The following is a 15,593-nucleotide window of genomic DNA, read 5'->3' as shown; positions in this document are numbered from 1 at the left end:
ACACATTTGGTGTCTTTAAACAACAGAGGCCGGCCGCTGTGGCTCAGGCCTGTAATCCCCGCACCTTGGGAGGCCAAGGCAGGCGGATCACGAGGTCAGAAGTTCGAGACCAGTCCAGCCAACATAGTAAAACCCCGTCTCTAGTAAAAACACAAAAAATGAGCCAAGCGTGGTGGTGGGTGCCTGTAATCCTAGCTACTCGGAAGGCTGAGGAAGGAGAATCACTTGAACCTGGGAAGTGGAGGTTGCAGTGAGCCGAGATCGCACCACTGCACTCCAGCCCAGGCAACAGTGCGAGACTCTGTCTCAAAACAAACAGGCCGGCCGCTGTGGCTCACGCTTGTAATCCCAGCACTTTGGGAGGCCGAGGCGGGAGGATCACGAGGTCAGGAGATCGAGACCATGATGAAACCCCGTCTCTACTAAAAAATACAAAAAATTAGCCGGGTGTGGTGGCGGGCGCCTGTAGTTCCAGCTACTCGGAGAGGCTGAGGCAGGAGAATGGCGTGAACCCGGGAGGTGGAGTTTGCAGTGAGCCGAGATTGCACCACTGCACTCCAGCCTGGGCAACAGAGCGAGACTCCGTCTCAAAAACAAACAAACACACAAACAAAAAATCCAGAATGCATTCTCTCACAGTTGTGGAAGCAAGAAGAGTGAGATCAAGGGGTGAGCAGGGCCCTGCTCCCTCTGAAGGCTCTAGGGAAAACTCCTGCCTTGCCTCTTCCCAGCTTCTGGTGGTAGCTGGCTGGCTGTGGTGGCATCATTCCAATTTCTTTCCACCCTCGCATGGCTTTCTCCCTGTGTGTGTCTCTGTGTGCTCTCCTCTTCTTATTAGGACACCAGCCATAATGGATTTAAGGCTCACCCTAATCTAATATGACCTCTTCTTAACTTTAAAGATTACTCTGCAAAAAACTTATTTCCAAATAAGATCACATTCTCAGAGTCTGTGAGGACATGAATTTTTGAGAGGCACTATTTAACCCAGTATACTATTCACATCCTTTTTAGAAGTGCATAGGGATAAAATTTAAGTTTGTTTAAAAGGAAGGGAGAGGCACATTTATGATCTTCTAAACTGATATGTTCTACTTCTCATCATTCTGCAACTAAGACTCTTCCACCCTGGAAATGCACTGTGAATATGAAGTCCATGTGGCAGTGATTAACTGAATCTTGCTTCCCTGACAAGAGTGACACTGAAAGCCAGCCTCAGAGAAGTTGCTGTTTATGGGCTTATTGAACCAGTATCTAGTGAAGGCCTACCCTGTGCCCATAGGATATAATCACAAACTAAACAGTCATAAATCCTGCTCTCATGAAGCTTATACTCTATTGTGGGTGAAGAACAATCAAAAAGAATAACAAGTAAATATGTTGTACAATAGACATAATTCGGCGGGGGAAGATAATGCAGGGAACACGGGAAGGAAGGTTTGGAGGGAGGGGTGCAATTAGAGTCACCCACTCATCACTTACCCAGGACTTCCCTGGTGTCGGCACTAAAAGTTTTGCATCTCAAAAAATCCCTCCGACCTGGGTGAACCAGGATGGTTTGACACCCATAGTGCAATTTCAGAGAGGGTCCTGAGAAAGGGCTTACTGCGAGGCCTGGAGGAGATGAGGAAGTGGAACTGATCCATAGAAACAGCTTGGGGGGCACGGCGACAGACAAGGAAAAGCCCACGTTCTAAGCCCTGAGGAGGGTGTGTGCAGCAGGCATTCTCTTGTTCTCTTGAGCAAGTCAGGTGATAGAACTTGACTTGTGCTGCCTTAGGGGTGAGCCAGCTGCATCAGCATGTCTTGGGTACTTTCTATTTGAGACAGGGAAAGACTTGGGCCACAGCTCCTGGCCACACAACATGCACGAAGAAGGCTGGAGCTGGTTCCTGCCTTTAAACCAGCATGGCAGGGTCAGTGGTTGATGGAGAGAAGGGCCAGAATGCCAAATATTACAGGACCTCATGGACCAGAGCAAATGCTTTGGCTTTTACTGTGAGACTGATGGGGATGGCTACAAGGGTTTCCAGCAGAGAAGTGATGTAACCTAACTTCTATTTTAACAGGGTTCCTCTCAGCTCTGTGTGAAGAACAGGGTCAAGAGTGGAAGAAGGGAGCCAATTAAGAGGCTTATTTCAATAAAAGAAAATGGATGAGGGTGACTAGGACCAAGGAGGTGATGAGACAGAGTCAGAACCTGAATGTCTTTAAAGATAGGGCTAAGGATCTGCTGATAGATGAGATGTGGGTTATATGGGTTTTATTCTGAAGCAACTGGCAAAATGGAGACACCACTAACCAAGATGGGGGTCGATGAGGAGGATCAAGGGGCCAGCTTTGATAATGGCAGATCTGAGACACCTGTTAGACCTATAATAAGGACATCACGTAAGCAATTCCATACTGAGTCTGACGGTCAAGGCAGGGCATGCAGTTAGGAGTTTTCAGCAAAGAGATTGTATTTACAGCTGTAAGACACAATGATACCACAAGGAAATGAGTTAGATGGAAAAGAGGTCTGAGGCCTGAGCCCTGAGGCCCACCTATGATATAAGATAATGGTGGACAGAAGGAATTAACCACAGAGACTGGTGAAGCAACACCAGTGAAGTGGAAGCAAAATCTGAAATGGGGGAAGCCAAGTAGAAACAAAGGTATAAGAGGAGTAGAGCCAATCAGCTGGGTCCAGTGCTGCTGGTAGCCCAAGAGAAGCGAGGCTGAGGACAGCCAGCAGCATGGGACATAGAGGGCCTCCAGGACCTGGAAAGGAGCAGTTTCGGTGGCATGGCAGGACCAGGCTTAGGAAAAAATGGGGAGGAGGAAATTGGAAGCAATCAGTCTAGACAACTCTTTTCGGAAGTTGTGCAGCAAAAAAAGGAGACAAGTAGAAAGGAAAGTGATGTCAAGAAATACTGCTGTAGGATAAGAAATTTCACAGCAGGCTGTATGCCGATGGGAAAGATCTAGCAGAGAGGGTGAGATGGATGGAGTCAGGGACAAAGGAGGTTGCTGGAACAGCATGCCTACGTGACAAGGGATGGACCTGTAAACATCTGTGGGGCTCAGGCCTCACTAGGAGCACTGAGAGTTCCTCCCCACACCTGGAGAGAGGCACATGTGTGTGCACAGATGCAGGTAAGTGGAGTAAGCTGTAGAAGTGCCTGTAGAAGCAGGTGTGAACTACTATAATCTCCTGCCAAAGGTTCACTCCAGACATGAGTTTAAAGCTGTGCCCTGTGCAGCCTTGGAGCTGAGCCAGCTGCATCACCAAGTCTCAGGTACTTTCTCCTTGAAACAGGAAAATACCTATGCCACAGCCCCTGGGCACACAACATGTAAGAGGAAGGCTCAAGCTAGTTCCTTGCCTTTAAATCAGTATGTCATAAGCAATTTCTTAAACCAGAGATCAGCACACTTTTCCTGTCTTCTCCAGGCACTTCTCCAGCCCACTCCACTTAACTGCACCTGCCCCTGTGTGCACATATGTGCCTTTTCTCCAGGAATGGGGAGAAACTCTCAGGGCTCCTCGTGAGGGCTGAGCCCCACAGGCATGCATAGGTCCCATCTGTTGTCACCTAGGCATGCTGCTCCAGCATTCTCCCTTTTTCCCTGGCTCCATCTATCACCCTCTCTGCTAGATCTTTCCCACTGGCATACAGCCTGCTGTACAATTTCTTTTTGATTATTCTTCACCCACAATAGAGTATAAGCTTCATGAGAACAGGATTTATGCCTGTTTAGTTTTGACTTTGAAGCCAAAAAGTATGTAGTGTAAAAGCAGAGGAGACCCAACCCAGCTGTGCTGAACCACACAGAACCATGTTCTAGCCGTTGGCCCATGCTGTTCCCAAGAATTTGGGAAAGGGCGTGAACATGTAAACTGAGTACTACAGATCTGGAAACTACATCGTCAAGAGATTACTTTGGGGAAATTCAAAGGAGATTTGGGAAATAGGAGAGATTAAGAACCACTTCTGAGTACCATCACTTGAAGGGCTGGCCCATGGAGAAGGGTTTTGCTCTTTCTATATTGCCCCAGAGCTGCCATCTCAGCCCAAAGGCATAATGGATCGACAGAGGAAGGATCTCTCATTCACAGGTTTCCCAACAGAGGCCTGAGCTGCCTGGGAAGAGCTCAGGTCCCCAGGGAGTGAATCCCTACCAGCCAGCATAGATAGGAGTAAAATGACTGACCTGGAACTAAATCCTATTCATCTATGACCTGTCTGTGCCCCACAACCACCAAAAATGTGAGGCTTGATTCTTTGAAAAGCCTCAACTGCAAACTCCAGGTTAAAGTCTCAGCAGGGTAGATATTTAGAAAGTTGAGGAGTGTGACAAGGCTTCCTGTGTAATCAGAGGTGGAGACATGCTGTGTTTCATGAGGCATAGAGTGAACTTTGACATGCAGGTCACAAAAATAGAACAGGCTACTTTATAATGGGATTGTGTACTATCATAGCCCCTACCATACATGAACACTTACAGATGTCAAAAGCAAGGGGACAGGAGGCTTTGACGTTTCACCCTCCTAAATCATTTCAAACTGGGGAATTCAAAGCCAGCGCATCCCATGGGTCTCTCTAATAATCATATCTGAGAATGGGAATTGAAATGTGCAGTGGTTTATTCGGCGCTTAGGTAGAAGACACCACAGAACCGTGTAGTTTAAGTTCAAATCTGGAAGAGAAGTTCAAATCCACATTAACTCCAGCCCTCAAAGCAGCATGCACTTGTCCATGATGTGTGGGGATGTGCAACTCAGGACACGGCAAGCCCATCAAAGGCAAAGACTTTGTATCCCTAGCTCAGTGCCTGGAATATAACATTCAATAACTACCTACTGGATGAATAAATGAATGAATGACTTGACTATCCCCCAGGCAGCTCATTCTCTTCCTTTAAAGTGGTGCTTCTCTAACTCATGCATGAACTAGAACTACCTGGAAGGCTCGTTAAAACACAGGTTGCCAAGCCCCTTCCCCAGAGTTTCTGAGTCAGTAGGACTGAAGGGGCCACAATTTTGCAACTCTACCAGTTTCCCAGGTGATGCTTATGGGACCACACTTTGAAAATCACTGCTTTAAGGCAAGGTAGCAGGAAAGGCAGGCGTGACTTTGGAGTCAAGCAATCAAGATTCAAATTCTGTTCTGACTCTTCTTAGCTGGGTGGCCTTTAGCAATTCCGTCAACCCCTCTGTGCCTCAATTTCCTCCTACATAAAATGGGGACAAAATACTGACTGCACGGGGTTGCAAGGTATATTATGGATATCGGGTGAAGCTTTCTTAAACTGCACTGAGGTAAGAAGCCATCCAAATATCACCTAGTGTTTCCAAGGAATATTAACAATTATCAGGGCATCCCAGACCGTTAGACTTGGGGTACAAGGAAACATGCAACGTTGTACCCACCCCCCAAAATTATACTGTCCACTTGGTATGCCAAACATCAATCATTCAATATAAAGTGGCAATGACAGACGATGGCTGATGGTGCAAAGAGAGGTACCCACGAAGCTTCCTCAGAGGAGAGGCCAGGCACAGAGATACATGCTTCAACTTGTCTAGGTAGCCCACAGACATTGAGATCAGCCAGCCTATTGGAGTTTAGGGAATGTCTTTACTCTTAATAGCATATATTTGGTTTTATGTAATCATTTTAACAGCTTTGTTGTGTTATACTTGATTCAAAAACCTGCATATAAAATATACAATTTGATAAGTTTTGATATGTTTAGACACCCATGAAACATCACCAAAATTAAGATCCTGAACATATCCATCATTCCCAACAGTTTATTCATACCTTTGTAATTCCTTCTTCCTGCTCCTCCCCATCTCCTCATTCCAGTGCAACTATTGACCTGCTTTCTATTACAATAGGTTACTCTGCATTTTCCCGAATTTTATATAAATGAAATAATCATGATAGGTATTCTTTAATATCTGGCTTCTTTCACTTAGTGTAATTTGTTTGAGATTTATCATATTGTTGTGTGTTTCAAGAGTTCATTATTTTTGTTATGGCGTAGTTTCCAATTTGGGGCAAATAAATTTGCAAATTTTTTTATTTCTTAAAGTTTTATTTTAATTGACAAATAATAATTATACATATTACAGAGTACAATGTGATGTTTTGATATGTGTATATAATATGTAATGATCAAAACAGAATAAGTAGCATATTCATTACCTCGAACATTTATCATTTGTGATAAGAAAATTTAAAATCCTTCCTTCTAGATGTTTTTAAATATACAATATATTATTATCAGTTATAGTCACTCTACTGTGCAATAGAACAGATCTTATTCCTCCTATCTAACTGTAAGTTTGTACCCATTGACAAGCATCTCCCCACCCCCTTTTCACCCCTGTTCCCAGTCCCCAGTAACCACCATTGACTCTCTACTTCTAGGAGTTCAACTTTTGTAGATTCCACATATGTGTGAGATTATGTGACATTTGTCTTTCTGTGCCTGGCTTATTTCACTTATCATAATGCCCTCCAGATTCATCCATGTTTTCTAAAATGACAGGATTTCCTTCTTTTATGGCTGAATCGTATTCCATTGTGTATATATAACACATTTTTTAAATTTACTCATCCATTGATGGAAACTTAGCAATCTCACTACTGGGTGTATACCCAAAGGAAATGAAATCAATATGCCAAAGAAATGTCTGCACTCCCGTGTTCACCGCAGCATTATTCACAATTGCCAGGATATGAAATCAACTTAAGTGTTCAACAATAAATGAAGGAAAATATTGTATGTGAGCTTATAGCTTGTCAATCTTTGGAGCTTAGAAATTCTTGGTGCATAACACCAAGCCAATACAAAATAAGTGCATGTGATAGACAAGCATGTGGTATAATCCAAAACTATTCTTGACTTTCTTGACTCCCCTTCTCTGCCCCGTGACTGACCTGAACACAAACACACACACACATGCGCACATGTGGACACACATATACACATAAACACCACACACGTACACATATGTACATGACTCTACACAAATGCACACATGTGGATGCACATGCACATAAACAACACATGTGTGTGCACACCCACACACAGGCACACATACATGTGGACACAGGCATGAAAACAACACACACATGCACACATGCAAATGCATACTCACACAAATGCATGCATGTGGACACATATATGGACATGCATGTGCACATAAACATCACACATGCACACATGTACTGTACACATGTAGACACACACATCACTACAAATGTGCCCACATGTGTGTGTCCACACACATATGTATGCAGGTGGACACACATGCACATAAACACCATACACACATATATGCACATATACACCCACACCCAACATGCAGTATGCACACATAGTTGCACACAGGCACACACACACAAATCTACATCTGGGACCAGCAAATGTTAGAAGCTAATTTGCAGGAAGGCCACACAGCACCAATCTTGTTGATTCTATCACCACCAATATAATCTTCAAAATATCCATATATCTGACTCCATCCCTAACCCAAGCCATTGTCATCGCCTGCCTGGATCTTGCAGTAGGTCTCCCCTCATGTTTCCCTCCCCTCATGACAGTAAGAACGACTTTTCCAAAATCCAAACCTGACTCGGTCTCTTTCTGCCTACACCCTTTCAGTGCTTGTCACTACTCTTAGCATAGAGACCCATTGTCTTCAATATCATCTGTGTGTCCTCCAGGGCCTTGCGTGTTCTGGCCCCCACTACCTCTCTCAGCTCTTTTCCTTCAACTTATAGCCTGGCTTACCACATTGTGGCCAAACTGGCCTCGTCTTCACTCTTTTGACCTCCTGTACATTCTCCCCAACCTCCAGACCTCATCTATGCTGGCCCCTATTTCTGGATGCTCCCCTTCCCGTGCTCCTACCTTCCCCAACACACACAAACTCATACACTCACTGGTAGAAAAACCCCTCCTCACCCTTTAGAGCTGAAGCGAGAAATCACTTGCTGAGGGATCCCTTCCAAGATCCTCCAGATTAGATCAAAATGGCCTGATCTCCTCATCCCTCTACCCTGTATATTTCCAACATAAATTCTATTAAAATTGAACTAGGGCATGTTCTGTGTATTTTTAACATCTGACCTCCCTACTTGGTAGAGCTCATGTATTTTGTTTATCCAACATATAAGAACTCAATGAATAGTTACTGTATTAATTTCCTACTGCTGCTATAACCAATGACTACAAATTTAGTGGCTTGAAACAACAGAAATCTATAATCTTACTGTTTAGAGATCAGAAATCCAAAATGAACCTTACAGGGCTGTGCTCCTTCCAGAGGCTCTAGGGGAGAATCTGTTTCTTTGCCTTTTTTAGCTTCTAGAGACTACCTGCATTCCTTGGTTCATTGCCCTCTCCCTCCCACTGCAAAGCCAGCAATCACGTCACTCAGACTTCTATTTCCACCATAATAACTTCTTCTCTAATTGTCCTGCCTCCCTCTTTCACTTATAAGGACTTTGTGATTAGATTGAGCCCATCCAGATAATCCAGGAAACCTCCCCATCTCAAGATCCTTTGCCTTATCACATCTGCAAAGTCCTTTTTGCCATGTAAGGTGACATATGCACAGGTTCCAGGAATTAAGACATGGGCATCTTTGGGGCCTGTGTTCAGGAAGCATTATTCTGCCTACCACCATTGCTAAATAAGACACCAAGGTTTCCCTCTCTTAGCATTAAAACCCAAACCACAGGTAAAGGTAGAGGAAATGTCCCAGGATAGCACCCATTCTTTCATTTAATCATTCATTCATTCATTCATTCATCTCTACACTCTGTCTAGGTGCTGAATAGTAAACACAACAGGGGAAAATACATGCTCCGGGAATATTACATTCCCATGAGGAAGAGGACAATAAATAAGCAATATCAGGGATAAGTGCTAAGGAGAGAAGGTAAAACAGGGAAGGAAGATAAGAATATGTATGTGGGGATGGGATGCTGTGTTCAGTTTTAAATAAGGTGGTCAAGAAGAGTGCACTGCAAAGATGAGATTTGAAGAAAGACCTGTAGGAGGTGAGGGAGTAAGCCATGCAGTTGTCTGAGGGAAGAGTAGCCCAGCAAGGGAACGACAGGTGCAGAAGTCCTGAGGCAAAGCAGGCTTTGCTTGTTCTCAGGTCAGTGTGGCAAGGGGCAAAGGAGATCAGTGCAGCTGGAACAGAGTGAGAGAGGGAGACAATAAGAGAGGGGACAGGTCTTGGCAAGCCTTGCAAGTCACAGTGAAGACTGGTTTTGGCCTTGAGTAAAACAGAAAGCCACAGGAGATTTTGCACAGAGCAGGGACAGGATCTGACTTACATGTGAAGGGGCGGACCTACTTCTTAAAGAGTACCAATTTACACCCACCTCCACTCCTGACTCTTAGCAAGTGCTCATTAAATATATGTGACTGGCTGAAAGCATGATTCTCAGAGAGAAAAGCAGATAACTAGAGGATACTGAACCATCAGAGGTAGCTCATCGTGAGCCAGGGGCCTGTTTACAGGAGCCCAGGCTGCCGGAGGAATAAATGCCAGGGCTAACACCATTGCCTGGCTTTCTTTCAGTTGCTTGGTGAAGACCGATTTCAAGACATTGAAAAGATTAAGACCATTGGCAGCACCTACATGGCCGTGTCAGGCCTGTCACCTGAAAAACAGGTAAAGGACTCTTTGAACTTAGCCACAAGGCATGGCAGGTGTCTTGCTGTTGTCATGTCACCGACGGTGGTGAAGCCTCTGTCTCCAAGATCATTGGGGAAAGATGGGGAGAAAATCTAATGGACTTGATTATAATAGTTATGTGATGTGGATTTGCCCCCAAGGTAGGTAGAGTCTACCAGATGAAGCCGTGCTGCTTTTTTGAGAAACTTCTATACTTTGTTCTGAACCTCATTGTTCCCTTGAACAAAATCAAGAGCCAAGAAATACCCTATTGTGATTTAGTTGTGGATCTTACTAAACCCCTAATACTAACCTCTTTCTTCCTATTCTTGTTTTGTCTTTCAAAGTCTTACATAATAATAACAACAGCTGCTGCTTTTTGGAGTGTTGACTGTGTTCCAGGCACTGGTGTTAAATAGCAACACTGTCTACCTTCCAGGGTTAATGGGTGAATTATCTCAGATAATGCCATGCTCCCCAAGCAAAGCTTTGCATCTAGTAAAGTCCTCAATTAGTGTTATATGAATATGAGTCCAAGATACTTGGGGAAATGGAATTCTCATCAATTTCTTCCAATCCTTCCTATGCTTTTTTCCAACTAAAAACAATAAAATACTTCAAGAGTGACTATCTGGGATGAAACTCATGCTGGTTATTATTTGGTACGTGTGCAGCAGGGATCAGAAAACTACAGCCCACAGGTCAAACCTGGCCCACCATCTGTTTTTATAAATAAAACTTTATTGGAAAACAGCCATGCCCGTTCATTTATATTTTGCCTTTCAAGCTAAAATGGCAATGTTGAGTGTCACAACAAAGACCATATGATCCACAAAACTTAAAATATTGGCTATCTGGCCTTTATAGAAACTATTTGCTAACCTCTGTTCTACAGGGGCACAAAGTTTTCTCATATAAAAAATCTCATTCAATACCTATGAGGTAGGAAGGGCAAGTATGCTTATCCCCATTTTATAGATTTGGAAACTGAGGTTCAGAGACGCCCAGAGGCTTATGCAGCACTTCCCTTAGGAGTTTTGTAAGCAAATGTATCCCTTAAACACACGCTGTGAGCAATTCAAAGGAAATAGACAGAGTTCTTATATTGGAAAAGCTACACATACATAGGAGCACATACACACACACATACCCATACCCACATACACTCACACCCACCCACACATCCACACACCCCCAACACACACGCATATACACACATACACTCACACCCATTCACACACATGCCAGTGAGCATACACTAAGGAATTGATGCTACATCAACCTGAACAGACAGGTGTAGATGTGGAAGAAGGAACACAATGACCCACATATACTACACTCTTGCAAGCAAATCTCATGTCTTCCCATGTTCTGAGATACCAGTGACTTGAGTGTAGAGGGGCTCACCCACATGATTATTTCCTTTAAGGGATGTGCAGGTAGGGTTGGGTTAGGATGTAAAGCCCCTGCTGCAGAAATGTTAATGTTCCCCCACATTCCGCATTAAATGAATTCTTCTCCTCATGTTTGCTTCAGCAATGTGAAGACAAGTGGGGACATTTGTGTGCTCTGGCTGACTTCTCACTTGCCCTGACAGAAAGCATACAGGAGATCAACAAGCATTCATTCAACAATTTTGAACTCCGGATTGGTGAGTAGCAGCTGCAGGTGGGGCCTGATAGAGCCAGCTGACCTTGCTCCAACAGACCCTCCCCTGCCTTGGGCATCAATACAAGGAAGCTTTTTCCTGCAAAATGCAATAGATCTAGCATGACCCTGCCAAGGATAGGGATAGGGTCAGCTCAGGCCTTTCTTACTTTCCTCTCAGTCAAGATGCTGGAAACAAGAGTAGGATACTGTCTTGTGTGCAGCAATACAAAGCAGCCAGCCTTTGGCAAATGCTAGACTATTGTGAACCCCTCTTCCAACTTGCCTGCCCATGCAAGGTCATGCTTAGAGATGTAGCTGACTAATCAGTCATTTAATTCTGACTCCTGGGTAGCTCAATGCTAGTGGTCAATGTATTGCTCTCAGGGTCTTCAGGATAATTCCTTCAGACAAAAGCAGGATTCTACTCCTGAGGATGGCAGATACTATATTTCCAGGGACAGGCTTTACTCAGCCACAAAGCTCACCCTTTCTTTGGGCTTAAAGACACCACTGCTCAAAGCAACAACATAACATTAATCACTGCAATCAATAATAATCCTTTATAATTTGCCATTCCTTCCACATCTCTACTGACCCTCAATGACCTCCTAAAATGCAGTCTGAAAACCCCTGGTCTAGTCCACATTCTCATTCTGTAGATGAGTAAATGCGGGCCTAGAAAAAGGGAGTAACTAGCCTAAGATCACACAGCCAAAGAGTCACACCAGCAGCAGCTCCAGCATTTCCTAACTCTGAGACAATGACATTCTGGCTGCCAGAGTGCAGTTTAAAATAACTTTTGCTACAGTCCTCACATTGTAGACATCTTCTGGCTGATATGCCATTTTACTTTATCTGCTTCTCCCTTAGCAGCTTTCAAGAAAAAGAGGTCAAGAAATACCAATATCTGACTTGTCAGATCTCAGGAATGCCATATGTCTTTGTTCTTTGCATTAAAGGGCTTATATTTTGTTTTTGATCTATGGATGGGATGTTCAGCGCTTGTTCCCACATCTTCCATCAATCTTATCAATGTCATTTCTGAAATTGTTGACTACACAATTGAACCAGGAATAAAAAGGGAACTGTAATGCTGAACAGAGATATTCTAAGTAAATTCTGAAGATGTTGTCAAATCAGGGTCAACCCTTGCCATGACATATTATACTCCTAGTATAGTTTCACTGATCTCAGAGGTTGGAAAATTAACTTCCCAGCTGAATTAAGCATCTCAATTTGTGTTTTGGGTCTGCTGTAACCAGCTGTATGACTTTGGGTGAATCATTTAAACCTTCTGTGTCTCCGTTTCCTCCTATGTAAGCTGGGTGTTAAATTATTACCTCCTCTGCCTCCCTATCTCACAATAATAATATGAGAATTAAATGGGATATTGGCTGCCAAAGTTCTCTGCAAATTTTAAAGAGCTAACTATCATTGTGATTCCCATGTACTCCATAGAGTGAGATTTTCAAATTTCCAGTCACTTATATCAGTGTGTATATGTGTCTTGCTTTTGCCTCAGCCTAGAATAATCTTACTGAGATATCTGCATGGCTATTCCCACCACTTTCTTCAAATCTCTGCTCAACAAGGTCTTTGCTAACCCCCTGACTCCAAAATATACTGTCTTCCATCTTTCTCAATTATTTTACCCTCATTGATTTTTCTTTGTAGCCCTAATCATTCATTAATATTATATTACATTTTTAAAATTATTTTCTATCTCTCCCCAGTAGAAGGTAAATTCCACGGGGACGAGGGCTGTTATTTCTTTCCTTTCCCACCATATCCCCAATGCCTAGGATTGTACCTGGCTCATAGCAAGTGCCTAGTCAATGTTTGTAGAATGAAATAATTGTCTTTTAGAAAGAGACATACATGCCCACTAACAGGTTTAGTGAAATGCTACCATTTCTAGAATTCTATGCTTCCTAGTGGAGGAGGCACTGAAACTGTCTTTAAAAGTATTTACCAGATAAACTGTGAAAGTGTGGGGAAGTAATAGCCCAAGCAGGGGGAAAGTCAGGACAAAAGCACAAAGGTGGGTACTGGCTGGAAGGTTAGGAAAACTCCAGCAGTTCAGTGTAGATATAACACAGCAGTAAGGAAGAGAGTGGGATAAATGAGGCTGGAAAATCAGGCAGAAGCCATATCAGAGAGGTTCTTGATTGTGATTCTAAGGATCATTGGCTTTATCCTGTAAGTGAAAGGAGCCCTGGAAGATATTTAAGTGGGTCGTAACTTGATCAGATGTGCAACTTGATCAGAAAGAGCCCTCCCGCTCCTGCAGCAGTGTGGAGGATGAGCTCAAGGAGACAAGGGTGGAGACAGGGAGGACAGTTAGAAAGCCATCGCCATGGACCAAGGGAATGATGCTGTGGACCTGGGCTAAAACAGAGAGGGAAAAGGCCTGTCCAGGCTCTCAGAGCACTGTGTCAGCAGAAGCAGGAGATCCTAGGGTCCTGACTTCTGGTCCATGCTCTGATCATCCCACAGACTGAGACAAGTCAGTGCTCATATGACAATAATAATTATATTCAATTGAACACTCACTGGTTGCCAGGCACTACGCCACAGTGGCTTTACTTGTATTATCTCATTAAATCTGCCTTTAATTATTTCCATTCTACTGATGAGAAAAGTGAGGTCCTAATAGGTTAATTAACTGACCCAGGTGATACATCTAATAAGTGACTGGGGGCAGGATCTGGACCCTCCCGTTCATCCACAGAGACCCCACACATAGTGATCACTGTCCCAGGGAGGGGTCCAGACACCCCATTGTCCCTCCACTCCCTCTGACTTCTTGCTCCTTTCGTTCACCCCCCAGGCATCAGCCACGGTTCAGTGGTAGCTGGCGTTATCGGCGCTAAGAAACCACAGTATGACATTTGGGGCAAAACTGTGAACCTGGCAAGCCGAATGGACAGCACGGGGGTTAGTGGCCGGATCCAAGTCCCAGAGGAGACCTATCTCATCCTGAAGGACCAGGGCTTTGCCTTTGATTACCGAGGGGAGATCTATGTGAAGGGCATCAGTGAACAGGAAGGAAAAATCAAAACGTACTTTCTCCTGGGAAGAGTCCAACCCAACCCATTCATCTTGCCCCCAAGAAGACTGCCTGGGCAGTACTCCCTGGCCGCGGTTGTCCTGGGACTTGTCCAGTCCCTCAATAGGCAAAGGCAGAAGCAGCTACTCAACGAGAACAACAACACAGGAATCATCAAGGGTCATTATAACCGGCGGACTTTGTTGTCACCCAGCGGGACGGAGCCTGGAGCCCAAGCTGAAGGCACTGACAAATCTGATTTGCCATAAAAGCATTTTCTTTCTGTTTCTTTTTTTTGTATTTCTTTTATATATAAAATAAATATACTAATAAAAAGGTTTAATTTTTTTTAGAACAAGGATGGTTTCATTGGTCTTTGAATGTACCAGATCAGGGACACAATTTGAGGTTCTCTTCAAATGTTCCCTTCACAAATATTTATTGGTCACCTCTTGTGTACAAGGTTTATTGGGAAGCAAAGATAAATGAGATCTAGTTTCTGACTTTGAGAGTTTGAGAGACTTAACAGCTAGGTGGAAAAGAGGGACATGTGAAGTGAACAGAAACTCCATACAGTCAGATACTCACCACCATCTGCTATTTTTGAGCACTTGCCATGTGCCAGGCCAAGCGCCAAATTTTTTACATAATGACCTCCTGTAATCCTCACAGCACTTGACCAGTACATTCATCAGTATTTGCTGAGCAACTACAATGTGCCTATGGCTGTCCTATGCTCCAGGGAAATCCTAGCAAAAGTGTTTCCCTTATAGAGCTAACATTCTGGTTGGGGAATAATATATAATATTCCTATTAACCAATACATAAATAATCTGCTTTCAGATCAAGTTAGAGGCAACAAAGAAAATTAAGTTGGCCACTTGGGATAAAGGATGGGAAGACAGGGATGCTGATTTAACTAAGTCACCAGGGAAGGCTTTTTTGAAGATGTGATGCCAAAGATTGGCCCTAAATAATAGAAAGAGGTGACCCATAAGACCTGAGAGAAAAGTTTCACAAGAAAAAGTAACAGCAAGTGCAAAAGCCCAGAGAGGGATCAAGTCCAGCACATTGGAGGAACAATGAGAAAGGCAATGGGTAAGTGAGCTACTGTGCGCAAGCACACTGTTTCCTGGAAGATACCTACGTGCTTATGACCACAAGACTGCCAGGAAAGTTTCATACAAGTGAGAAAGCCCAGAA

The 15,593-nt window shown here is 43.8% G+C and overlaps 1 protein-coding gene across 3 annotated transcripts in view; it reads left to right on the top strand.

Moving 5' to 3' along the window:
• Window positions 1-14,748, top strand: part of ADCY8 (adenylate cyclase 8) — a 271,269-nt gene extending 256,521 nt beyond the window's left edge. For 2 of the 3 annotated variants that reach the window (XM_030795007.1, XM_030795008.1), the window contains exons 15-17: window positions 9,596-9,688; window positions 11,228-11,342; window positions 14,172-14,745. In XM_030795007.1, the coding sequence (XP_030650867.1) occupies window positions 9,596-9,688; window positions 11,228-11,342; window positions 14,172-14,659 (696 nt within the window). In that variant the 3' untranslated portion in view covers window positions 14,660-14,745. Of the gene's footprint in view, window positions 1-9,595; window positions 9,689-11,227; window positions 11,343-14,171 lie in introns of all 3 variants that reach the window. The other variant, XM_003256212.3, reaches the window with a different exon arrangement.
• The last annotated feature ends 845 nt before the right edge of the window (window positions 14,749-15,593 follow it).

The sequence above is a fragment of the Nomascus leucogenys genome, chromosome 16, assembly GCF_006542625.1.
Source record: "Nomascus leucogenys isolate Asia chromosome 16, Asia_NLE_v1, whole genome shotgun sequence".
In the NCBI taxonomy this organism is placed as follows: Eukaryota; Metazoa; Chordata; class Mammalia; order Primates; family Hylobatidae; genus Nomascus; species Nomascus leucogenys.
Note: the sequence above shows the minus strand (reverse complement) of the source record. Positions and strands in the feature narration are given on the sequence as shown.